The sequence below is a fragment of the Podarcis filfolensis genome (genome assembly GCF_964270895.1).
Source record: "Podarcis filfolensis genome assembly, chromosome: 13".
NCBI lineage: Eukaryota > Metazoa > Chordata > Lepidosauria > Squamata > Lacertidae > Podarcis > Podarcis filfolensis.
Genome location: NC_139615.1, coordinates 52535659 through 52562303, shown reverse-complemented (window position 1 = coordinate 52562303; position 26645 = coordinate 52535659). Strand labels below are relative to the sequence as shown.

Genomic DNA, 26645 nt, shown 5'->3' with positions numbered 1-26645 from the left:
CCCCAGTTTGTCCCCTCTCTTCACTTTCTTGCCTCCTTTACAGTATTGGTTGCTTAAAGCAGGGACATCTACTCTTCACACTTTGCAAAGCTCGGTGCATGAAGAGGAGAGGTCTGTGCTGTTAATGTGCCCATTGATTCTTTGCCTTATGACAGGATGGCCTGAACTTCAGACATGCATCCCTAAGCAGTGTTTGAAATTCGCCAGGCGCGTTTTGCTACTAGTGCAGGCCCAATTGCGACCGCATGGAGATCTCTGTATGCCAGGTTAGCAACTGACATCTCTTATCTGGTTGACTCCTCCAGCCTTCCTAAGCAGGTGTACAGAAGTGTTTATTTATTGCATTTCTGTTCCACTTTTTTGTCCATGGTCCACTCCCCTTCTCAATTAATCCCTCCAGCAACCCATTGAGGTAGGTTAGGAGGCTGTGGCTGGCCCAAGGCCACCCAGTGAGCTTCATGACTTGAGGAGGGATTTGAACCCTCATCTGACCACTGACCACTACACCCCATTGGCTTCCTAGAGTATTTCTGCTGTAGTATGAGCTAAATTAAGTGGGTAAATAAGTATGGGGAAAGCAAAATGTTACTTGGAGAAGGATCTGAAATACTTTCCTTGAAGATTGAATTTGTTTTGTTCTGAATTGTTTTATTTGATGTTTTCATGTGTTGTAAACCACTTTAAGATTTTTTCTTTAAAATATAAAGTGGTATAGAAATGAAATTAATAACAAAAACAACACATTTCATTGGGTGGGGGGCGAGAATGGCGCCTAGACATTCAATTGTGGCTACCTAACCTAGGTTTCAGGTTCCTTTTGGCGATTAGGTTATGTATCTGAGTTTCTAACACCGTTAAGAAATACTTGACAGTGACTGAATTTAAATATTTACATAGATGATGGTTTGCTGTGAACATGCAGGTGGTTCTCACTTTGCTGCTCCTTTGATAGGAACAATAGGCCAGGGTCCCTGGCCTAGTGTTACATTCGAACCAAGAACAAGGGTTTGTTTTGCTCCAGATAGCAACCCAAAGTTTGCTTTTGGCTTATCAGTCATAGTTTGTGATTTGTTGCTCCCATTAGCGGAGGAGCGAGGGAGGAACCATCTGCACACTGGTTTATTGTGATGGCCAGTCTGTCTTTCTGAAAACCTCCAAGGAAAGCAATTCCGAAGATTCGGTGTTTCATTACTCTTATTTAAACCATAACAAGGTGATGTCTGAGGAAGAAAATGTCAGGCACATATACACAGATATTGAATGCAGTAGTCTGTTTCTGGTTTGCCATCGTTTCCCCCCACAAGTAGTTTTGCTGTTGATAAAAGGTTTTTTGTGTGTGTGCTAATGAGCCATCTGCTCTGCTGTTTGTAAAAGTATAAAATTCCCACTAATGTAATTTTTAAAAAACATGTCACCACGGAGTCGCCTAAGACTCTTGGATTAAGATAGATAGAATCTTTCACCTTTGGATCACTGTCTTGAACTCTATTCAGGTCACTACTAAATGTTTGTCCTTACAATTTGGCAGCTGTTTGGTCCGTGTGGAACCAGCTGGTAGCCTATTCCCAGGTGGACCAACTGTACCTGAGACACACTCCATGATTGGCTCCTTGTTACCAGTCTCTGCAGAAAGGGTTGGGCAGTCCTCCTCCTAGCCATAGGACAGGGCTTTAGTGAGTTTCAGGTGCTTTGGAGAATTGCCTCCATTGTAATTGGCCTGGTAGCTTTAACAAGTTTTATTGTTTCAGGGTTAATGTTACAATCTCTGTGTGTAGTATCAACACACTGCGTATAAAGATGTCTGACTTGGAACAAAGCTAGCTATAAGGCAGAGCACCTCTCAGAAACCTGGGTGCTTCAGAAATCGTGGCTGCATTTTTAGAACGCTACCAAAAATGTTGAGATTTTGCTGGAAGCTGATAGAACTCTAAAGCATTTTCTCTTGTTTATAATGCAGCGTGCACTGTAGATGAGCTTTTGCAATTTAGTATTTCCATGTTTTGCATGGTTGATTCACATTCTTAACTGTAGATGTACAGGCCATTAACTTCTCCGCTCACAAACTTACCAAAAACAGATTATCTTTGTTTAGGTTCAATCACACAAGCAGTTAAGGGTTGTTGGTTGTTTTTGTTTTGTTTTTAAAAAGGGGATCTGTGTGTGTCAAGGAACACTTCCCTAATCCTTATTTTCAGGCAGATTTGTGTGTAATGCCCCACACCTTACGTGGGTGGGACGAGGCAGCATTTGATTTGATGGGTTGGTAACCAGAGGTTTCTTAAGCACTTTATTAGTTCTTGCTTGGAATTTTGTGAAGTCCTAATCAGGGGAAAGATGCTCCCGGTAATTTTCAGCAGGGCTGGTGCTGAGGTCATTTGACATGTCAAATAGTATGACCGGTTGTTTGACGGTGGTCAGATATTCTATGCAGCCACAATGCCATGGCTAATCAGAGAACCTTACCCAACATTGAGTTAAAATAATTCAGTTAAATGTTTTGCTTCTATTGCATCACAATAAGTTAGCTAATTTATAATTGTAATTAGCATAAGTATCATACTTGCTGATAATTCTATTTTTATTGTTCTGATAAAGATAAAGCTTTTTATGTACTCAACCAACACTGGACAATATTTAATCAGACAATCGATCATGATTTGTTTTGCATGGAGTTGGTTTGTTTGTTGGTCTGGTCAAATGTCCAAACGTAGTCTTAGGTGGTGACTTTGGAGAGTATCGTTTCTGGCAGCGTTCTTGATTCTCATGAGATTGTTGCCGGTCGTGTTGACTAAATTGGACGTCCTCCCCCCCCCCCCCCACAATCATGGATACTTGTTCCTTCCTTCTTCTGAGTTTTGGCATATTTCTAGTGTTACTGCAGTGTTTTGGGGAAAGGTTCCTATTCTGAAACATAATGAAGACAAATGAAGGCTGCAAGCATCTATGTACTTACTCCACAGTAGCCCTGTTAAGCTTGGGTGTGTACTCAATAAATTTATATTCTGCTTGAATAGCTGAATAATAGGCTCCCAATTACAACAAACCATTCAATAAACCACAGTGAACTCAGAGAACCAAACAACAGTATTTAAACAAAATAGTTGATCTGGATTATGGGTTAGCTGGCACTGTTCCAGAGCTCAAAATTAGGTATTTGGAAGCACAGAATTGTGGAGTTGGAAGGGATCCCAAGGGTCATCAGTCCAACCCGCTGTGATGCAGGAATCTCAACACATGGTCCTCCATCCAATTTGAAACCATACCAAACCCTGCTTAGCTTTGCAAATTATCTTGTCAGTGGAGCAAAGGAGTTACCTCGGCTGTTCCAGGGTCCTTCCAGATGGGTGTTTATTGGTGCTCCTCATGTGTGCAAGGCGTTTTTTTTCCTCTGTCCACACAATGTCAAAATTTTAGTATGTATATTTTCCCTACTTAATCCAGAAAGGGATAATCTGATGTATTTTTATTTTTTTTTAAATGTTGCCAACAACCCATTTGTGATATTAAACCTCCATCTGGAAGCACCCTAACTGGAGGAATCAGAGAAACAGTAACCCATGCTGAATTTTCTTCTTCTGCAGAAACAATGAGACGAGTGGTACGACAGAGCAAGTTTCGGCACGTGTTTGGTCAAGCAGTGAAAAACGACCAGTGTTACGATGACATTAGAGTTTCTCGGGTGACGTGGGACAGTTCTTTTTGTGCAGTAAATCCCAACTTTGTTGCAATAATAATAGAGGCTAGCGGTGGCGGTGCATTCCTGGTTCTGCCTCTACACAAGGTAAGTGGTATTTTAAACAATAGTTTAAACATGGTCCTGTAGCTTCCTCTGCCCAATTATTACACTATTTTATTTTTCCTTCAGAATACGAAAAGTCCAGTAGACAGAAACATAGGTCATGTGGCTGCTAGAATTTGGTGTTGTTGGCAACGCATTCATTATAGTCATTTTGTATCTTAACAAGTACCAGTCTAATTCAGGAGAAGAACAAGTCGCTTGCTAGCTTAGAGGCCTCTCTCTCTCCAAACTAACAGCTCCCATCCTTGGCACATTGCATTTGAAATTGCTTTAATTCTTTTGTTTAATAGAAATGTGAAGACATACAAAATGGAAGAACAGCCCTATTCATGCTGCCACAATTATAAAGCAAACGTGTGTGTAGGAGTGGGACCCTGCTAGCAGGCTCCACCTACTGACTTACTGCAAGTTCAGGTGGTTGTGTGAACACAACAGAAACATCAGGAGCTTCCTTATACTGAGCTGGACCATTGGTTTATCTAACTTTCTTTTGTTTACATTGAGAGTGTGTTGTCCAGGGTTCAGGCAGGGCTGCTCCCACCGTATGTGGAGCTGCTGGGGATTGAACACATCATCTGCCACTGAGCTGCGGTCATTTGGAATGTCCATACATGAATTAGTATTTTTGTGGGGGACTAGGAGGCAAAAGGCCCTGATGGTTTATTTTGAATATTTGTATTCTGCCTTCTGGTTGACTTATTTTCAGGGCAACTTACCACAGATTTCAAAAAAGCCCTGTCCCAGCGCAGCTGATAGTTGGATCAATGTGGCCTTTTTAGGCAGGAAAACAGTCACCCCACAGCTGCTCATTCTCTGACCAGTGGGACGAGACTGATCTGCCCCTTGACATGATGATCTTCCTGGGAGGCAGGGAGCACAAACTCCTATGGCCCTTGTTCCTCTGAACCCAGTATGTGTGTTTGCTTCCCTTCAGTTTTGCAGTCTCAGGGTAAGTCAAGGACTGCAATAAAATGTTGCAGCGTGAAGTACTATTTGGTCACTCTTTATGTTTCCCAGCAACATTCAACATTTTGTTCCCACTGAACATACTCAGTCCTCATTGGATTGTTTTTGGGTCTCTTCCCTTAGGGTTTTTCCTGTAGGGTTTTTTTTTGGGGGGGGGTACTTTCACAAACCTTGAGGGTTCTTCCAAGCATGTTGATATATCTCTGTTGTGCATGGACGTTGTTGCTTTGGTTGCAGACCCTTGCAGTCTGAAAATTTGAAACAGAAGGAATAGTTGATAATTCAGGGTATCTGTTAGATAAGCTAAGTACCAGAGGAGGGTTTTCAGTATAATAAAAAACTAGCCCAGAACCTGTATGAATATTGTGAAATCCCATTCCTATGCAGTTCTGTTAGATTTCCTTACTTGTGATAAGTGAAGCTGTCAAACAGCACTTAATATGCCTTTCTTGCAGCAAGGGCTTGCTTGCACTGCGCCTCAGAGTAGACAATAGAATTTCAAGCACCCCTATTCAAATTTATCTGTTCCAGTCTCAGCCGGACAGGCTTCCTTCCTTCCTCTGTGTGGATACTCTTAAAGCCACATGTGTTTTAATGTTGAAGCCCTGCTGGTCTTTAGGTGGCTGTTGCTGTCTGAAGCAGATATGGTACATTTCAGTGGCATTCAAAGGGTCTGTTAAGGCCATGTAAGATTTTGGGGAGCTGCTTTGTGGAGAACCTGCCTCCCAACAGGCTGTTGCCTCCCAGCAGGGAGGACACAGGCCTCCCTGTAACATTTCTTGCATGAACTGGGCTTGGGAGAGCCAGCCGTGCCAGCAGCATCAGGCAACAGTCCTGTTCTTCCATCCGCATTCTGTAGCAACAAACAAATCAAATGCCTCTCTTTTTCTTCCTATGAAAGCTTTTCCCATATTCTCATAGCAGGAATAATAACTATGATCAGAGTGTGGAAGCCCCCACAATATACTGAGTGGGTGTTTTCACATGTGCTTTGTGGCCCTGATGCTGGCAGGGCAGACGAGTGCCTATTTCCCACTCTCATTTGGGGGGGGGGGGGCAGAGAGAGAGAGAGAGAGAGAGATGGAGGAAGCCAAACTGCCTGTTCTTTGCATTTCTCTCTCTCTCTCTGCAGCCCTGCCTCCACCACGGCTGCTGCAGCAGCAGCATTTCCACAGCTGTCAGTGCAGGGCTCTGACAGTGGTTTTTACCATATATGGCCATTACAGCTCTTTGGGTTGGGAGGCAGGCTGAATAATTTCCACCCTTTGCTTTGATTGGCCACTGTGAGCCTGGAAGAAGGATGGGATAGGAGCTCTTCTGCAAAAAAGGGAGAAGCAGCTTTGAGTCAAGTGGAAAGGGCGGCTTAACTCTTTGCTGCCGGGTTTTTGTATCGCTCGTGCATGTGCCAGCTGAATTCTACCTGGCAGCTCCTCTCTCTCTCTCTCTCTCTCTCTCTCTCGATTTCTGAGTGTGCAAGTGAGTGGGAGGTTTAAATAATCCTCATACGGTGATCTGGGGAGACATACCATGTGCAGCTCTTGACAGCCCTGGCTGTAATGTGCTGTGCATGGAATTAAAAAGCAGGGGGGAAACCAGTGCTGTTAAAGCACCTCTTCCTGATAGGAACCCTTTACAGCAAGGAAGGGGAAGGATGTGCCAAATGCCTGGGATGGCAGAAAGTGCAGCAGTTTGGCTTCACATGATCAATAAATTGCTTTTTTATTGCAGAGTACTTGAGAAGTCTGCACTTTTATTTTTAAAAAGCAACCTTAGATTAAAAAGTGAATATGAGGAAGTAGATCTCCAAGCATTGCTCAGAGCCCACGCTTTCCCGCAGGGAATCAGAATTCAGGTGTAGGAGGTAAAGGACCCCTGGACAGTTAAGTTCAGTCAAAGGTGACTCGGGGGTTGCGGCGCTCATCTCGCTTTTAGGCCTAGGGAGCCAGTGTTTGTCCACAGACAGCTTTCCGAGTCCTGTGGCCAGCATGACTAAACCGCTTCTGGCACAATGGAACACCGTGACGGAAGCCAGAGCGCACGGAACGCCATTTCCCTTCCCACTGCAGCGGTACCTATTTAACTACTTGCACTGGCATGCTTTCAAACTGCTAGGTTGGCAGGAGCTGGGACAGAGCAACGGGAGCTCACCCCATTGCGTGGATTCAAACCTCTGGCCTTCTGATCAGCAAGCCCAAGAGGTTCAGTGGTTTAGACCACAGCACCACCCGCATGATATTTGTGGAGACTTGAAGCCCGTGGCTACTGTATCTAGGCACCAGCAAAAGCCAGACTGCAACCTGAAGTGGGATTGTGCGTGCTTGAGAGCAGCCCTGTTCTCCTGCTCCCTGCTTTCTCCCTGCTGAGACCAGGCATGTGGCAGGGCGAGCTGGGCTTTCAGCAGAGTAGGGGCTCTTCAGCAGATGAACCTTCTTCATTTTGGCCATGATCTTTTACGAACAAGATGAAACTTTGGGAGGGGGTGGTGCTGTGTAATTCCTTGGGAATATTTGGCAGCTTGAATTAAAGGCTTTAACTAATTTTCCTGTTAAGCCAGATGTTGTGAATAAAACTGGGAAGTTCATTGTGTTTTTCCTTTCAGCCACACAGTCTTTTCTTTAAGGGACCAACTTCTTTTAGTGAGTGTGTAACGGCAATCATTTAGAGCTCTCATTTGGCAATGATGCTGGAAAAGGTGTCAGAGGCAGATTGAAAAGCAGAAGTACTTTATGTCTGGAGTTCTAGTTCAGAGAAATAGCAGCTGAAGTTTTTGGACCACATCACTTCAGATTGTTTAAAGATATTTCTACAGAAGATAATTTCCTTCACTAAGGATGTCAGAAGAGTGTTTAAATTTCTGTGTTGGGGGAGCTGGTTTGTATGGGAAAGCTTTCAGCCCTGTATGAGCTGTTATCTGCATGCCAACATGATGTGTCCTGCTTGCAGGCAGGATCTGCCTGGCCCCTGTTAGAACAGCAAGCGAGAGTAGAGAGTCTCCAGAAACTGGGCTTCTGTGGCTTCTGCTGAACATCAGTGGCTGAAATCAGTTGCTGGGGAGCAACAAGTTGGCTGTTGCCTTCACTTTTTTTTTTGAGGGCTTCGCAGAAGCACCAGGATGGCCAGTGACAGGAGCAGTGTCCTGGACTAGTTGGGCTTTTTGGTTTGATCCAGCAGGGCTTTTCTTATGTTTAAGGCCTAATTCTTGAAGGAGCTAAACATATTTCTTGACTAAGAACAATGAAAAAGAGCCCCAGAGGACCAGAAATTCTGAAACTGACCACCCAGGTGGCTCTGAGAAGTCCACAACCAGCACATGAAGGCAGCGGCCATCCCATTGTTGCCCCCAGCAACTAATATTCTGAGAATTCAGCCTCTTTGGGGTCATGAAGCTTGTGGATGCTCTTCTGGAGGAAAGCCCCTTCTGCTTCTGAAGCTGATAGCAAAAAGGTTTTCCATTATAAAAAGCTTACAAGCTGTGGCCCTGCCCCTCCGAATGGCCTGTGGGAGCTCTGTCGGCTGCTGTGCTGCTCCACTCAACAGCTGATGGGCAGAAGGCCGTTCCTGGCAGTGGGCTCATCTGTGCAGCTTCCCTGCCCTTTCTGGCGAGATTGAGGGGAGGAGGAAGGGGGTCTACGCTGCCCCTTAGATTACCCTTGTGATCTATGCTTCTGAATAGGTAAAACAGCTGTTTAGAGGCTGCTCCCCACATGTGCATTTCGCTTATGCATGTGGGGGCTTGGAAAGTGGGGAAGTTGCCTGTATAATCTAGGGCAGGTGGGCGGGACTTGGCCAGAATGGTCTGGTGGGTTCTCCACCCCCTGCTGCAAGGAATTTCATGCAATCCTTACCACTGATTGCAAAACATGTTCCTTTAAGGGGGGAAATGGCAACTAAAAAACCTAATGATGCACTTACATCCTTTATTTCTGGCTTTTTTGTCTTTTTGTGAGAATATGGGATATTCTCTCCTCTTTGCATGAAACTTAATCTTGCTTCTCTCCTGTTGTGGTTTCTGTTGCCTCTTCTCAAAAGCTAGCATTTTCACAGGAACAGTGTGCATACCATTGCATGTGCAGGATAAAAGCCCACACCATATGTTGTATCCATAGTTGGTCTTTCCTGCCCTTCAATGTTCCTTCTGGGCATTCAGTTGTGTCATCTCTGAGGGATATGGTGTTTCATCTTACTGCACAACTGAGAAATCAAGAAACCTGCAGTTGCCGGGGAATATGCCTATAGTTTGCATCTGTATAATCTGTATGAAACCTTGGGCCGTTCCCCTCAACCTTTCCTGTTCCTAATTCCTCCAGGAAGACCCCTTTTTGAACTTACTTGCATGTGCTGACACCAGAAGCCTTCGCATCCCCTGAGGTTCTTCCAGTGGCTGGGGTGGGGGGGGGGGGAGTGCTAACAGAAGTACATCACTACTGTTTTCTTCTGTTGAGGGACTATCAGCACTTTCACTCATAAAACTTGCCTATGAAAATGTTGGTTTTAGTTTGAAACTTGGCGTGCAAATTTGAAGCTTGGGATCAAAATCCCTCCTCATTTTTGGAAGCTGCACTATTTGTTTTTCTGGGGAAAGACCAGAATTAAAAAACGGCATCTCTTGCTTGCTCCACACAGCTGAACCTCTGCCAGCGAAATATGTCATTCCTGTCCTGAGAGCAGTGAGGAAGAAACTGCAAGTGTTGGGTTACTGTAGAAGTTAAGGTCTGTGGACTTTGTGGCATGAAGTGAGGCCGTGACTGATAGGGCAGGCCACCAGCCAGCAAACGGGCAAGCCACCAACCTAGGATTATCACGTTTCTTGTTCTTTGCCTTCTCTTTTATGCTCACAAGGAATTTGATGTGGAAGTGAAGCCTTCAAAATTCAGCCCCAGCTAAAGTCAAAAGTAAGAGACTGGCTTCATTACTATCAGATAAATGAAGTCTTCAAACAGGACAGGAAAATTGGCTTCCAGGTGGAGAGGTCAAAATTAGAAACAGAACTTTTGGAACCCAATACTAAGAATCTGTCAAGAATGTATAACTTGCTGTTGAAATGGAATACACAGGATGAGACGGTTAAATCAGCTATGATTAAATGGGCACAAGACATTGGGCATAACATTATGTTTGCTGACTGGGAACAGTTATGGACTACCGGTATAAAGTTTACGGCATGTAATGCCTTAAGAGAGAACATTATGAAAATGATCTATAGGTGGTACATGACCCCAGTCAAGCTTGCAAAAATTTATCATACGCCCAATAATAAATGTTGGAAATGTAAGGAAACGGAAGGTACTTTCTACCACCTTTGGTGGACGTGCCCAAGGATCAAGGTCTTCTGGGAAATGATTTATAATGAAATGAAAAAGGTGCTTAAATGCACTTTCGTGAAGAAACCAGAAGCCTTCCTCCTGGGCATGGTAGGCCAATTGGTGTCAAGGAAAGATAGGACATTTTTTATGTATGCTACAGCAGCAGCAAGAGTACTTTTAGCAAAGTATTGGAAGACACAAGAGCTACCCACACTGGAAGAATGGCAGACCAAGGTGATAGACTACATGGGACTGGCTGAGATGACTGGCAGAATCCGTGACCAAGGGAAAGAGACGGTGGAAGAAGATTGGAAGAAATTCAAAGTTTATCTTAAGAACTGTTGTATAATTAACGAGTGTTAAAATGTCTTGGGTAATGCAAAATAGAATTGCAGTGACAAACAATTGGATATGAGAAATTTAAAGAAAGTGCTACAAGTAACTGAAATTAGGGGTTGCTGGAAAGATTTAAAACAGGGATGCAGAAAGGGGAGGTATGGGGAAGTCGCTGAAAGAAGGTTTAAGGAAAAAAAGGTCAAGAAATTATACGTGTTTGTATGTTTGTTCGTTTTTGTATTGTGTTGTATTGTCTTTTAATATGTGTTGAAAAACCAATAAAAATTTTATAAAAAAACAAAAACAAAATTCAGCCCCAGCATCTACTAAGTAGACAGTTTTGTGGCACAAGTTAATTTATCAGAAATGAGTAGCATCCCATTCTTTTGTGATTTCTCTAAATTCAGCTCCTCCTCCTCATGCTAATATATACTTAATATATATTTGACTGAGGGCCTGTGTAGTGTAACTACAGAGGCAGTGTAACTAACAGAGCCGGGTGGTCCAACACGCGGCCCGAGGGCCACACGCGGCCCTCGGTGAATTTTTTTGTGGCTCTCAGCCTCATTTGCCCGCCCCCCCCCATGTTGCCTTCCCAAAGCCTGGTAAGTGAGGCGCTGGCTTTGGGAAGGAGGCGTGAGGATTCTGACAGGGTCCCAGAGTCCTCCGTCCCAAAACCTTGTTAGTGCTTTCCCAGCTTGCATACAACACAAAAAGAAATTGTACAACATTACTATAAAAACAGGGTTTCAGCCATAGAGGCCAGTCTTGTAGGTCAGGGCTTCACGGATGACAGAGGGCATTCCTGAGGGCAGTCACAGTGGTTCAGAAGTGGTGACACAGAAAGGTATTCTGCTTCTTCTGGTTTCTAAGGAATGCAAGCTAGATACAGTGGTACCTCAGTTTACGAACTTAATCCATTCCGGAAGTCCGTTCTTAAACCGAAACCATTCTAAGAACCAAGGCGTGCTTTGCCTGAGGAGGCCTCCCGCCACCGGTGCCCTTCCACCATTCGGATTCGTAGACCGAGGTAAAGTTCACAAACCAGGACACTACTTCCAGTTTAGTGGAGTTCGTAAACTGAATTGTTCATAAACAGGACTGTTCTTAAACCGAGGTACCACTGTACTCTTCTAGATTTTGCCATTCTCCTCCCCTCCCAATACAGTAGGAGCAACAAACTGCTGTTCAGTGCTTGAAATGCAGCAGCTGTGCCAAGTACTCAGTTTCTTCCTCTGGCAAGCAAGTGGGCAGTTTTGTTCTGCCTGTATCTGTCACAGCTAATTTTGTGGTGAATTTCTGCGCATTGCCATAGATCTTTCCAGGGCAGATTTTCCATAGAAACTACTGCATTTTCAGGGCCCTTTGTGCTTGGACCTAGCACTTCTCTGTCTTCCGTCGTAAGCACATGGCACTGAGCAATGAAATCATTCAGCTGCTTGGTTCGTAGTCTTCCCAGTGGGTTGAGATACCAGCCCTATTACTACTTCTTAGCTATTTGTATATTTGAAAAACTATTTGAGTCACACAGGCCTGGTGAGGCTCCTCATGCTTTCTAAAAAACATCCTTGAGCCATAAATCATTTGAGTCCTGATAACAAATCACGTAGCTTTAAAGCTTGTCTCTTGCTGACCATGGCGGTCTCCAGCCAGAGTTTCTCCTGCACAACCTGCTTTGAGCTGAATGGAATGGGAGCAGGGAGGGGGGAGCCCACGGAGAGCCTTGTGTTACTTCCGTTTACTCCAGGGCTGGAGGAGTTCCTGTTGAATTGCAGCCTGTGGTCAATGGATCAGTCTAAGGTAGTTTCCTAAGAAAAATACGGCAACCCTTTGTTTTACACACCGTTTTTGTTTCTACCATTTCAGGATTTGGATCCTGCAAAGCAGGGCCCCACTGTCTAAGTGTGATGGTGCTCTGCGAAATGTAGAACTACAAACTGGATATTATTGTTTACTAAATTATTATTTATTAAAGGTGTAAAAGGTGCTTTTCACAGCCAGTCCGTTGCTCTTCAAGACTTCCAAAGTACTTCTTTCAAATGGAACTATCTGTCAGAACCGCCCCCAATTACTATCAGCTCAACTCCAAACAGTGCTAAGTTCTGTGTCCTGGGTGGGTGTTGGTAGATGTGGGTGCTCTATAGATGCAGCAGGTCTTGTTAAGTGAGGAGAGGTGGGACTGAGGTTTTGAACCTTGAGGTGGGAGTGAGTTGCTGCCAGGCCATAGGAGAAACTGTTTCTCTATGAAGGAGAGAGCTTCGTTTGCGTTTCAAACCCATTCTTTGTGATCCAGTTTTCTTCCCCCCTCTGCTCCATTCTTCAGCATACACAAAGCGGAATGTGCAAGTTGGTGCCACTTCCTTATTTCCAGCTGGGGCGATAACAGACATTCCTGAGGAAGTGACTTTCTGCATTCAGTTATCTAAGAAGTATATTTCTGCGATTAGCTGCCTCTTTCTATGAGAAAGACAGGGTTAGTCATGGTGGAAGACTGCACCAGTTTTCCTGCCCATCCTATCAGGACTTTTACACAGAAATCTATTTTGGCCTGTGTGACTTCATTAAATGGTCTTATTTGGCAAACTTTAAGCCCTCTGGAAGGGTTTGTGTAAAAAGCTAGCTTATTTATTTATCAGCTAAATTTCCATACTGCTCTTCATCCAAGGATCACAGGGTGGTTTACAATATAAAAAGACAAAAGTATATAACATAGTAACAAACAAATACCCCCCCCCCAAAAAAATAGCCCATAGATTGTGTAAATAGCCAAAGGCCTGAGAGAAAAGAAACAACAAAGGTAATCGTACAGGATGACCAAAGCAGTTTCTGTGCCAAAACTCAGCGTAAAGCCCAATTGAAATGGATATAGAATATCAGTTTCCTCCAAGAGCATCTGGATCTGTTCCATGACCACCCACTCAAGAACCTTTCCCCAAAAAGGGAGAATAGCAACTGGCCGGTAGTTAGTAAGATTTTCAGAATCTAGGGAAGGTTTCTTGAGGAGTGGTTTTGCCACTGCCTCCTTCAAACAGGCAAGGACCACTCCTTTGCGTAAGGAGGCAGTGATCACCTGCCTTCCTGGCCCAGCCAGATGTCCCTTTCCTGCTAGTTTTTATCACTCATGCGGGGCGAAGGTCCAGAGCACGTGGCCACTCCAGCTGATCCAGGCACCTTTTCTGCATCCTCAGGCCTTACCAGCTGAAACTCTTCCAACACACCAGGACCAGACTGTGCTCTGGACACCCCTCGAGATTCATCTGCTTTAACAGTGGATTCAAGATCCCAGCAGATGCAAGCGATTTTGTAGTCAAAATGCTTTGCAAAACAAGTCAGTTAAGGGTTGTTTTAAGCATAATATCCCATACATCTACAGTGGTACCTTGGGTTACATACGCTTCAGGTTACAGACTCCACTAACCCAGAAATAGGACCTCGGGTTAAGAATTTTGCTTCAGGATGAGAACAGAAATCATGTTCCAGCGGCGCAGTGGCAGCAGGAGGCCCCATTAGCTAAAGTGGTGCTTCAGGTTAACAGTTTCAGGTTAAGAACAGACCTCCGGAACGAATTAAGTACTTAACCCGAGTGTCAGGGAACTGCCATCGGAACTAGAGGAGGAGGCGAGGCTCCACAGCGATGCTGGAGAGGGACCAAGCAGGGAGAGAGGCAGGTCTCCGGTTGGGGAAGAAAATCAGCGCAGCACCAGGGGTAGAGGGGGGCCAATGGGGGAAGCAGAGAGCAGGCTCCGGGACTCTTCACTGGACACCAGCGGGGAGAGCACAGGTCCTCCGCTACCCACGCCCTCCCTGCGCAGAAGACTTCCGTGCAGGGAGAGTAGGAGGAGACTGGGCGTCAAACAACTTTTATGTTGGAAAAGGTTTAAGAAACGCCCACTGACGGATTCTGCCAGCGACTGAACAGCCACGGAGTGGATGGCTGTCCAGCGAGAAATGGTTTAACCAGCCAACCTAGCCCAGAGCGGCGGCAACTTACGCACAAGCAACCCCTAAAGCCATTACACCGAGGTATCATTGTAATTGCTAGGAATTGTTCTGTGCTACAGCTGTTCATTTGTTTTTATCTTAGTTTTATCAACATCCATAATGATTGCTCTAAAGTGACCTCTAAAGCCTACTTTTAGGCACTTAATTATTTTGTGGCATTTAGCATTAAAAACAACACAAAACACTGTCATGATGCATATTGCAGAAAGTAGTACTAACATACTGTACATGTTCGCCTTAGTGAGGAACCAGGATTGTATTTTGGGATCTCTCCCATCCAGTGAGCAGGTTTGCACATAACACTAAGCCATGGTTAGTGACCATAGTTTGCTCTCAAGCCATTCAAAACCAGGTTCTAATCCGGATTTCTCCATCTCTGATATGAGAGCAATTTGTAGCGAGCAGTAACTTTGTTTTGGACAACATAGTTAACCTTAGTTACTGCAAATCAGGAGAAAGTATTATTATTTTTCCATGGATAGAGTAAGAAGCCTATGAATCTGCAGGGTTCAAGAATGGTTTGGTGGTTGGTGAGATGACACATAAACTGGGCAAATCAGAGGGTGATTCACATGATCCTAAAATGTGAGTTGCAGTGAATTGTGCTTGTGGGTGCTCTGTTGCAGACCAAAGTCCCATGTGACTACAACTGACTCATTATTGGAAGCCTTTGTGGTCAGGAATTTAGTAGTTAATTTTCATAGCTGAAAGCCCATCTTTTCCATTCTGATGAACCTCTGTAGGTCTTAATCTGGTCTGTGACCACCGAGAGACCCTGCCAGTCTGATTGGTGAAGCTCATCAAACTAGAAAAACCCCATTTTGATTCTGAGATTGTTTACCAAGTTTTTAGTAAGTAGTCATTATATGTGAATAAAAGACTCCTGGTTACATCCCAAACTGTGACACACTTGGTGTAAGGGCCCATGCAATTATATTTGTTTTTCTCTTAAGTGTATAAAAGGGCAGTAAGATAATGACACGAAGAGAGTGATAATTGTAGGTCTGCGTCTTAGCAAATGAATTGCCATTTTAGATAACTAAAAAAATAATAAAAAATCATACGTTCCATTCATTTCACACAAGCTGCTGAGTGAGACTGAACACTCAGCTGTTTGTCTGAATGTTTGGTGTTTGGTTTTAATCTTGTTCATACAGACGGGTGGCATTGCAAGTTTAATATGTATGCAGCAGCTAATTTTCCCCCTCTCAGTCAAAATCCTGATTGACACATTAATACATGTCTGGATTACACAATGTTGGTTCTCTCTTAAGATAGTTCTGTATTTTTCTCTTTAAAATTTCCAAGTGTTGCCATGTTAAAGAGTTAAATTTTTCACAAGCCCCTCAACCTGTTGACTTTGTATTCCTTAGATGTAGTACTTATCTCCCCCCGCCCAGACCATCCATCTACCACTCTATTTAGATTTTGGCATAGAGGAAATACGTTTTCCTTCCTCCCCCCCCTTCTTCAGTGTCTTATATGCAAACTGGCAGGCAAAAAGTTGGGAAGCAGATGTGGGGGAACTTTTTCGGGCCAGGGGCCACATTTGCTTCTGGGCAGCCTTCCAGGGGGCAGAGGCAAAGTGGGCAAAGCAACAGGGGTCAGTTTTGTGCAGTTTCTACACACACTCACACAACCCTCTCTATCCTGACAAGCAAGGGGCATGATCAGAGCACAGGGGCACATCCCAGGCAGGGCTAGTGAAGGGCGTGGCCTAGAGGGAGTTGGGGGGACCAGATGGACACATTCAGCCCTTGCGCTTGAAGGACTCCACGCTGGTGTAGGGATGTCTTCCTCCGTAGGCTCACAGGCCTCTGAATCTTTGCCCTTTCTCCTCCTGAGTCATTTTCTTCCCCTCAGTCCTGTCCATGATGTTTCCTATCAACAGGGGGGGGGGTGGAGAGCCTTGGCTTTCTGGATGGTGTTGAACCCCCCTCAGCCCTCAACATGGGTGGGCTGGAGGATCACCACCCCAGCTTTAAGATAGTGTGTACATGCAGATAGAAGCTGCTGCCCAGGGGCTTCCAGGTGATAGTGTGCTGGCCTGGTCTGACACACCATTGGCCAGCAAACAGTTTGGTGGTTCCTTAAAGGTTGCAGTAGCAATTTGCTCTTTGATCAGAGGCTGTGCATATTCACCTCTCCATCTGGTCACAGGCATGAGATAGGCATTTAAGTGGCCATGCCCATGACCTGTTCCTAGCTGTGAAGAAGAGATACCTCTCTATTCCGTTTCAGTGGAACTCTGCAAGGATTGCTTCTTGTTGCTGCGTCTCATAGTCCTCTAGGACTTGCCCCTCTCTCCTGATTTTGACAAGCAGGTTTAAGTCAGTCTGCAAGAGCTAATGGCTATCGCTGTTTCTGAAACCTTATGCACAGTCAACTCTGAATTGAGGGAAAAACTCACTTCCCTGGAATTAGCAGTGCAGTAATTGGATGCATGATCCAGGGTTCAAGCAGCATAAGGAGCAAGGAGTAGCTTAGGAAACCCAGTCATAGGTGTTTGTGTCTGAAAAAGGCAGCTGTCATGGATCTGCCTACAGTTCAATAAATGGGGTGAGTTTTAAACACTTAAACAAGTGCAAATCTTTGGAGAAATACAGCTTAAAGGTTTTTCTGACATTACAGCCATGCAAACTTTGAAATACGTTTGGAAAGCTGCCCTAGCTGCAGGGAAAAGCACCCCTGCTTGCATACAGAAGGCCTCAGCTTCAGTCCTTGCCATTTCCATTCATCACTGGTAGCATCAGTTAATGGGAAAGGCCTCCCTCATCCCATCCTAGGGAGCCGTCAGTCAGAGTAGGCAACACTGGGATAGATGGCCAAACAGTCTGATGGAACCCCAGGAGAGCTGCTGCCAATGTTTGTCTGTGTGAATTTGAGCAACTAACTTTGCCTTTAGTTAACCTATTACAGTCAAGGTGTGACTGTTAAAAAACCTTAGCACCATACATTTCTATATTTTGTCTGTAAGAGATAACTTACTGAACATGAAGTGCTGACTTTGGGGGTGTGGAAGTTGTGACCTCCAGAAGTTTGACTGCAGTTCCCATCATTCCTGACCACTGGCCTTCTGGCTGGGACGGATGGGAGTTGTTGTTCAGCAGCATTTGGAGAGAGGCAGGTCATCCATCCCTGGCTTGTTTGTATTTTGTTCCTTGTTCTGTACATTACAGCACTTTTTTCACTCTCTTCAGACAGGTAGAATTGACAAATCCTACCCCACAGTTTGTGGCCATACGGGACCTGTGCTTGACATCGATTGGTGTCCTCACAATGATCAAGTCATCGCCAGCGGCTCAGAAGACTGCACTGTCATGGTGAGTCTCTGCATTAAGCATCTCAAAAAGTTGTTTCTTGCTTTCACTTGGAAGTAGTTTTGTAGCCCTTCATTAAGTTAGCCTTATGGTAGTCATTTTAACCTGGCAGCCAGTCATCCTTGTTCTAGCTTTAAAATGCAACTGCTGTGGGCTCATAGATGGTACGCTGAAAGGCAGAAAATATTACTTGCATTGTCACAGCATGCAGAACTGGAGTGAGTAACACTGAAAGGAAAATTGGCCTTCACTGCACTTGAAATGGTTCTGTGCTGAATTTTTGTTTGTCTAAAAATTGAATTAAAAAGCCACAATATCAAGATAGGTGGATTTAATTTTATATAGCACTAAGTTCATACCTGTGTGTTGCACCTCTTAATCCATCTGACGTCTGGATTTGTTTTCTGTCTCATGGTGGCTTATCCTGCACCATCTCCTGTGATCTCACTTTGGAAGACGTTGACATTTAAAAAGAAGCAATTTGGGTTTGCAGAGTTCACCACTAAACAGGATTGTGTGCTAAAGGATGTTGGAACGTACTGTAAGAAACATAATTCAGAAGGCACATGAAATGTAATGAATGCCGTCTGGAGGTTCGATAGAAGTTAATTTGAGCTTCTTGACAGAGAGAGATATTTGCCTCTAACCCAAGCTGCTTGGAGAAACTTGTTTGGCATTGGAGGAGAGTGGTTTTTTTTTTTTACAGAGCAGTTTGGAGTTTGGTGACAACTGATTTTCTAATGTGTATAGGGGGGAAATGTCCAAAGCAGTGATCTTCTCCCTCCGTGCACCCCCCCCGCATTCATTTTACCAGTTGAGAGACAAGAGGAATCATGGGAAGTTTGAGTGTTTGTGGCCATTTGCTGTCTGCTTACTGGGGAGAACTGTGAGGACCCTCATTTGCTGTCATCTACCGCTGCCTCAGTATGGTAAAGCCATTTGTTCATTAGGGACCTAAAGTATCTGAGGCTGTGTAGATACATAACTTGAGCAATGAGCTAGAAAATGGCACCTCTATTCTATTTTGTATTTAGGTATAGCCTTATCTTCAGGACTGACCCCAGGGAAAACCGGTTCTTCCTGTTGGATAGCTCAAGTTGACTCTAGTGATGTCACTTGCCTTTCCCTTCTCAGGACTTTTTTTTTTTAATGTTAAGAGTTGATATTGTTTCTAACAAAATGTATGTTCAATTGAATTCCTTAAGAAGGTGGTTTTTTATTTTTAAGTGACTTGAGGCTGGATCTCTCCCTCCTAATCAGGGTTAAGCCCACATTTCAAACCTACCGCTTAGCACAGCTTCAGCACCTGGTGACATGTTACTCCAGGGTGAGAAGCCTTGGACAGGTGGGAGATCCTGCCATCTTCATCTGTTCCCTCCCTCCCCCCCCGACCCCTAACTTTGACAGGTGGCAGGAAAGCCGGCCTATCCACATCCCTTGCACATTGCTTCCCACACACCTGACAGCCAGCTAGTTGTTGGGCACCAAAGCGCAAGGGGGTTTGCCAGCCCAGTGCTTGGCAGCCCTGAACTTAGGGCTTGCAAAGCTTTCTGCAGGGCTGGGCAGGGCAATTGAGTTCCCCACATATGGCATCGGGTGTGGAGCAGTTGGGCATGGTTTGAGGGGATTAACCTCACAGGCCAATTTGGGACCCCTTCCAGGCAGTGTTTGAAATCCCCTGGCTGCCATGTTCTACTTGCGACCAAGTGAAGTTGTCTTGTTGTCAGGTTTGGTGACTGGCATCTTCACGATCCGGTTGACGCTGTACAAGTTGGCTGGGGAGGAAGGAGCATGTGGCTCCATTCAGGGGCTTTGGTGGGGAGAGGAAGAGGCAGCACCTACGTGCTGCAGAAGAATCCCTGAGAGGAGAGGAGGAGGAGGAGAGAAATTGGGCAGCGTGCACATGCTGGGGTGCAGCCTTCAGCTACTACAGCCTGCCGTCATTGTTGAGAGGGGAGAGAGAGAGAGAGAGAGCAGTGGCAGCGAAGCAGAAGTCCAGTCTGTCTCCTGCTAAGGGAACAGTGGCAGGAGCAGCAGCAGCAAGCAGCTTAGCTGCCCTGCCTGGCGCTCATACCTGCCTCTCGTTCTATTTCCACCTATTCATTGTCCTCCTCCTGTTTTGTTCTTGTGTTTCTCTCTCATCTCAAGTGCATGGTTGGGATAATGATAAACAATAGATAGTTATATTAATATTATAATTGCCTTTTCTCTCTGGTCAAGTTGGAGGGGGCGGGATAAATTTCATACCCTTTTGGCCGTAAGCTTAATGTCCACGCCTCTCCCTGGCTTGGAACAGTGTCATGTGATTTGGCCCGACTTGTTGATTCCAGGTAGAGCCCTGAGACAAGAAAGCTGTATTAAGATGCGGTGTGGGGAAACAAACTTTTAAAAAATGACTTTTTATACTGATTTTAAGGTATCTGTTTTGTTTTTAGATTAAGATTTTGTAAGTCGCTTTGAGTTCCCATGGCAAAAAAGTAACAACAGTCATACCCTGGAAGTTCCGAAAGAGCTACAAGGAGAAATTAAACATTGGGAGGAATTTCACAAAGTTTAAGATTATTAGAATTTTATGTGGGAGATGGAAGGAGAGCTAGGGAGAATGATCCAGAGAAGTGGTTTCTAAACTTCCCACCCACAGTTCACTTGAAAACTGCTGAGCATCTGGGTGGATTACTTAACGGTTTTTCTACCTGTGCCTTGCAATCTTATGGAATTCAAACTGTAATACAATTAATACAAATCATTAGAAACAAAAGAAGCAATAGACATACAATTAAAATCAATGTGAATATTTATTGTGATGGATGTGCCGCTAATTCCAGGTTGAAATGGGCCTACTGGCCATTCATTCCCCATCCCTACATTACATGCAGTTGGGAATTTCTTTCCCTGTTTTATTTTAAACTGAAAAGCAGCCTTGGGGACTGCAGTTAAGGGGGGTGGAGGAAAAATAGGTTACTGAGCTATTTGCTCAAAATCATCCTCTCCCAGATGTTTTTTCACCTTATGGAGGGGGATATGGGGAACCAAAGGAAAGTATGGTAAATGTGCATGGGGATAGTGATCTTGGGGTGGCATGCAGCACCAAGAGCGAAGATTAATAGCTTTTCTGCTATTAATAGTACCTTTCTAGGCTGCTTTTCAGTTTTTGAGATAACAGCTCCAAACTAAGAAATTTACACAATCACGTGGCTGAGGCCCTGCTCCATGTCCTCAGAGGCGATCACTTTTGAAGTCCCATAATTCCTCAGAGATTCTCCAAGCAGCTTCGCTTTGCTCATTTTGCCACCAGAGCAAAATATTTTTACGTTTTTAAAAGGTCTTCCTAAGCACACGGATGGCAGTCAGTCTCTGATTGAGTTTCCCTTTTACCCTCTTCTTACATGGGGACCCCCACAGACTCCCATCCAGGTCCATTCAGACCCATGTCTGCTTACCTTCAGCAGAGCGAGAAGACTTGCATGTTTTTTTAAAAAATAATAAGTGTTTTTTCACAATGCAGAGAGGTGAGCAGTCCAGCCCTTTTGGCTTCTTTCTTGCTTAACTTCAAGAGGAGTTTGCTGTAAAATGCTGCCATGAGGCCGCCTAGTCTGAATGCTCACTTTGAAGAATGATTTTTCTCATGCCAGGAAATAAGGAACTGCTTAAATGTGGATTCTTCAGAACCTTTTGAATGTTGGTAATGTACTGCAGGTTTTGTCTTCCTCAGCTGGAGAATGTTGGGTTATATTAGGGTTTTGTGGAGGATGCCAAATGGCTCTTCTCAAATGGGAGGAATTAATTTCAGCCTGAGCCTTTCAGTCTGTTCTGCTGGTTTGCTGGACATCCAGGATCTTCAAAAAAGCAAAAGGTTTGAGTTGACAGTGATGCCACTCATGACCATTGGCTTGCTAAATGAATCCTTGAAGTTCCAGACAAATGCATTATGCTGATAGCTGTGGGTTTTCTCAGTAAGTCACTGGTGGCCTATAGTTCCCTTGAAGCACCTGGATGTCATGGGTGGTAGATGGGTGTAATATAAGACAGAACCCCAGCGAGATGAGAAATAATTATAACTAGATCCCGCCATGGAGGGATCTCAAAACTGAACCGGTAAACTCATTGTGGACTCTGAGACAAAGCATTCTCTTGAGGCAGAGTAAAATCCAGGAGGGAAATGGAGAAAGCAGAGCTGAGGGGGTGAGGAATTTCTAACCAGGGTTGAGTTTGAGGCCAGGCTCACTTTGGTGCAGCGCTTCTTTGTACATGTGCAGAGAACATTTCCTTTGCCACCAAATTAACTACAGGTTCTTTCTACACAGTTGGAATTGGGGACCAGCCTCCCAGATCAGAGGATGTGGCTTGTCTTCAGCCCCAGAAATTCATCTTTGTAGAAATGAACAGCTGAAACCCCCCCTTCCCAAGTGGCTGCCTTTGTCATGTTTAGGGGCTGTTTTGCCAGATGTGGCTGCTTTAGTTTGTTCCTTGTGGACATTCATGTGGCAAATTGGTTTGGGAAAGGAAGAATACAAAAACATTGGAGCGATTCTATTCTTGAATTCTATCTTGGCATAGAATTCTAGAGTTGGAAGGGATCCCCAAGGGTCATCTATTCCAACCTTCTGTAATCTAAACTAAGCATCCATGACAGATAGCCACCCAACTTCTGCTTAAAAATCCACCACCTTCCAAGGGAGTCCATTCCACTATGGAACAGCTCTTACAGTCACAAAGTTCGTCCTGGTGTTTAGTCGGAATCACTTTTCTTGTAACTTGAAGCTATTGGTCCTACCCTCCATCCTCCATGTGACAGCCCATCAGATATTTGAAGGTGGCCATCATATCTCCTCTCAGTCTCTTCTTCTCCACATGAAACATAGCCAGTTCTCTCAACCATTCCTCATAAGGCTTGGTTTCCAGACCCCTAGCATCTTGGTTGCCCTCACCTGCACACATTGCAGCTTGTCAATATCCTTCTTAAATTGTGGTGCCCAGAACAGGTGTGGTCTGAGCATGGCAGAATAGAGTGGTACTACGACTTCCCTTGATTGGAACAATGTACTTTTCTTGATATAGCCTAGAATAGTATTACCTTTTTTTGCTGCTGCATCACACTGTTGACTCATGTTCAGCTTGTGGTCTACTAAGACCCCAGAACCTTTTCACATGTACTACTGGCAAGCCAGGTGTCCCCCATCTTATATTTGTGCAGCTACTTCTTCCTGCCTTAGTGTAGATCCTTACATTTGTCCCTATTGAAATTCATTTTGTTAGTTTGGGCCCAGTTCTCCAATTTGTTACAGTCATCTTGAATTCTGAGTCTATCTGTGACCTTGGCTATGCCTCCCAGTTTGGTGTCATCTACAAATTTGATGAGCATCCCCTGAATACTTTCGTCCAAGTCATTTATAAAGACGTTGAACAACAAGGGGCCCAGGACCGAACCCTGCAGAACCCCACTTGTCACTTTTTTCCTGGGTGATGAGGAACCATTAGTGAGCGCTCTTTGTAATTAATAAATGTTGCACACTGCCTTGAGGCCTCTTGTAGCTGAACAGTAGTATTTTATTCTTCTATAGATAAACAACCAACAACTTAGCAATTAGAGACATCACTGAAGACTACCCAACCTCCCTATAGACAGATCATAACAACTTGCTCAATAACCTCTGCATAGACTTTCTGCAAGCAAATTGGGATAAATATTCCAGAAACCGATTGTCTGAAGGAATCCTGTGAAGCTCTGCTGTTTTTTGAGGGCAGCTGTCAACGAAAATGGTTGTCAGAGGTGTCACTTGTTGGAATGAATGCATCTGACATCATGTAAATTCTTGGCACCTAGACTTCTAGTGTCAGCCAAATCTAGGAATGCTTTTGTGGTCAGAATGTTTATGAATTATGGAAAAATGGGGCCAGTGTAAAACTAGGTATGTTTGACCCAATCTTAGTATTGCTTTAGTTACCTTTAGGAGGAATTTACCTTTAGGAGGAATTAAATGAATTTTAATGAGGGTGAAAGAGGAGAAAGAGGAGAGCACAAAATATGGTCTGAAGCTCAACATCAAAAAAACGAAGATCATGGCCACTGGTCCCATCACTTTCTGGCAAATAGAAGGGGAAGAAATGGAGGCAGTGAGAGATTTTACTTTTTTGGGCTCCATGATCACTGCAGATGGTGACAGCAGTCACGAAATTAAAAGACGCCTGCTCCTTGGGAGAAAGGCGATGGCAAACCTAGACAGCATCTTAAAAAGCAGAGACATCACCTTGCCAACAAAGGTCGATATAGTTAAAGCTATGGTTTTCCCAGTAGTGATGTATGGAAGTGAGAGCTGGACCATAAAGAAGGCTGATCGCCGAAGAATTGATGCTTTTGAATTATAGTGCTGGAGGAGACTCTTGAGAGTCCCATGGACTGCAAGAAGATCAAACGTATCCATTCTGAAGGAAATCAGCCCTGAGTGCTCACTGGAAGGACAGATCGTGAAGCTGAGGCTCCAATACTTTGGCCACCTCACGAGAAGAGAAGACTCCCTGGAAAAGACCCTGATGTTGGGAAAGATGGAGGGCACAAGGAGAAGGGGACGACAGAGGACAAGATGGTTGGACAGTGTTCTTGAAGCTACAAACATGAGCCTGACCAAACTGCAGGAGGCAGTGGAAGACAGAAGTGCCTGGCGTGCTCTGGTCCATGGGGTCACGAAGAGTCGGACACGACTAAACGACTAAACAACAACAAGTTACCTTATTTTGCATGACATCGAGGGCTTAGCTGACCACATGTGTGTTTGGGTCTTCCTGGTCAAGCAATGGATCCAAACTACAAGAAAGAAGATTCCACCTAAACATTAGGAAGAACTTCCTGACAGTAAGAGCTGTTTGACAGTGGAATTTGCTGCCAAGGAGTGTGGTGGAGTCTCCTTCTTTGGAGGTCTTTAAGCAGAGGCTTGACAACCATATGTCAGGAGTGCTCTGATGGTGTTTCCTGCTTGGCAGGGGGTTGGACTCGATGGCCCTTGTGGTCTCTTCCAACTCTATGATTCTATGATTCTATGTCTTTTCTTGTAAGCATTCAAGTTGGCACATGTATTAGGTTCTCAGTTTGTGCACCTGGAGCAAAACTGGTAGTTGCTTGGGCTTTTCCCATTATGTAATGTTTGGCCTCCTGAGTGTAGTCTCTCTGCAGTCAGCAGTGCCTGACTGGTTGTGAATTTAGCAGAGCGCAGCATTTCAAGAGAGCTGCAACTGATAGGTCTGTAGGCAAGCAAATAAAGAGAGGCTGTGGCCTATGTACACCATATATACCCCAGACCATACTTTGAGCACTCCTGCAGAAAAGGATTTGGACCTGTTTGTCTTTCTCCCATGCTTCATAGACCTGACTCAGGCCTGTCTTGGCTTCTGCTGCTGTGCTGTTATCTGATCTGTCTGTTAGTCCTCCTGCTTCCCCAATTACCTGTGGAAATCTTCCAGTAGTGTACTCTCTCACACTTCAATCCAGTTAAACAGCTCCGTTCATGTTAAAGAGTTGGCGTCTCTCCTTATGTTGCAGGCCATATGGCTGCCTTGATATCATCAAGGCAAGTGGAGGAAAGATCCGAATGAGTGCCACCAAACACTGGTAAGGGCTCATTATTGAGCTTAGCTAGTGGCAGTGAAGGCAGCAAAGAAGGCATACTTTGCTGCCTTCATTGCATTCTCATTATGTCGTCCAGCAGAGCTTTTCCGGGTTGTACGGGGCCTTTTACAGGCTGGCCCAAAGGAAGTGAAAGGACCAATGGTAGCTCACTGTGACTTGTTTGCAAAGCATTTTGAGGATAAAATCACTTGCATCCACCAAGACCTTGTCTCTGCTGTTATAGCAGATGAATCTCATGGGGTGTCCAGAGCACAGTCTAGTCCTGTTGTGCTGGATGAGTTTCAGTTGGTAAGGCTTGAGGGGGTGGACAGGTGCTCGGATCAGTCAGAGTGACCACTTGCGCTCCAGACCCTTGCCCCCCTTGGCTGATAAAAGCCAGCAGGGAGGGAACAGCTGGCTGGGCCAGGGAGGCGATCAATGCCTCTTTACGAGAGGGGGAGGTCCCTGCCTGTTTGAAGGAGGCAGTGGTAAAACCACTCCTTAAGAAACATTCCCTGGATTCGAAAAATCTAACTACTAATTGCTAATCTCCCTTTCTTGAGCAAGGTTCTGGAGCAAGTGGTTGCAGACCAGATCCAGGCGCTTTTGGAAGAAACTGATTTTCGGGATTCATTTCATAGAATCATAGAATCATAGAGTTGGAAGAGACCACAAGGGCCATCGAGTCCAACCCCCTGCCAAGCAGGAAACACCATCAGAGCACTCCTGACATATGGTTGTCAAGCCTCTGCTTAAAGACCTCCAAAGAAGGAGACTCCACCACACTCCTTGGCAGCAAATTCCACTGTCAAACAGCTCTTACTGTCAGGAAGTTCTTCCTAATGTTTAGGTGGAATCTTCTTTCTTGTAGTTTGGATCCATTGCTCCGTGTCCGCTTCTCTGGAGCAGCAGAAAACAACCTTTCTCCCTCCTCTATGTGACATCCTTTTATATATTTGAACATGGCTATCATATCACCCCTTAACCTCCTCTTCTCCAGGCTAAACATGCCCAGCTCCCTTAGCCGTTCCTCATAAGGCATCGTTTCCAGGCCTTTGACCATTTTGGTTGCCCTCCTCTGGACACGTTCCAGTTTGTCAGTGTCCTTCTTGAACTGTGGTGCCCAGAACTGGACACAGTACTCCAGGTGAGGTCTGACCAGAGCAGAATACAGTGGCACTATTACTTCCCTTGATCTAGATGCTATACTCCTATTGATGCAGCCCAGAATTGCATTGGCTTTTTTAGCTGCCGCGTCACACTGTTGGCTCATGTCAAGTTTGTGGTCAACCAAGACTCCTAGATCCTTTTCACATGTA

The 26645-nt window shown here is 44.8% G+C and overlaps 1 protein-coding gene across 3 annotated transcripts in view; it reads left to right on the top strand.

Moving 5' to 3' along the window:
• CORO1C (coronin 1C) overlaps window positions 1-26645 on the top strand; it is a 66779-nt gene that overhangs the window by 25423 nt on the left and 14711 nt on the right. For all 3 annotated transcript variants that reach the window (XM_083583847.1, XM_083583849.1, XM_083583848.1), the window contains exons 2-3: window positions 3582-3781; window positions 17607-17729. In XM_083583847.1, coding sequence (XP_083439973.1) covers window positions 3582-3781; window positions 17607-17729 — 323 coding nt within the window. The remainder of the gene's footprint in view (window positions 1-3581; window positions 3782-17606; window positions 17730-26645) is intronic.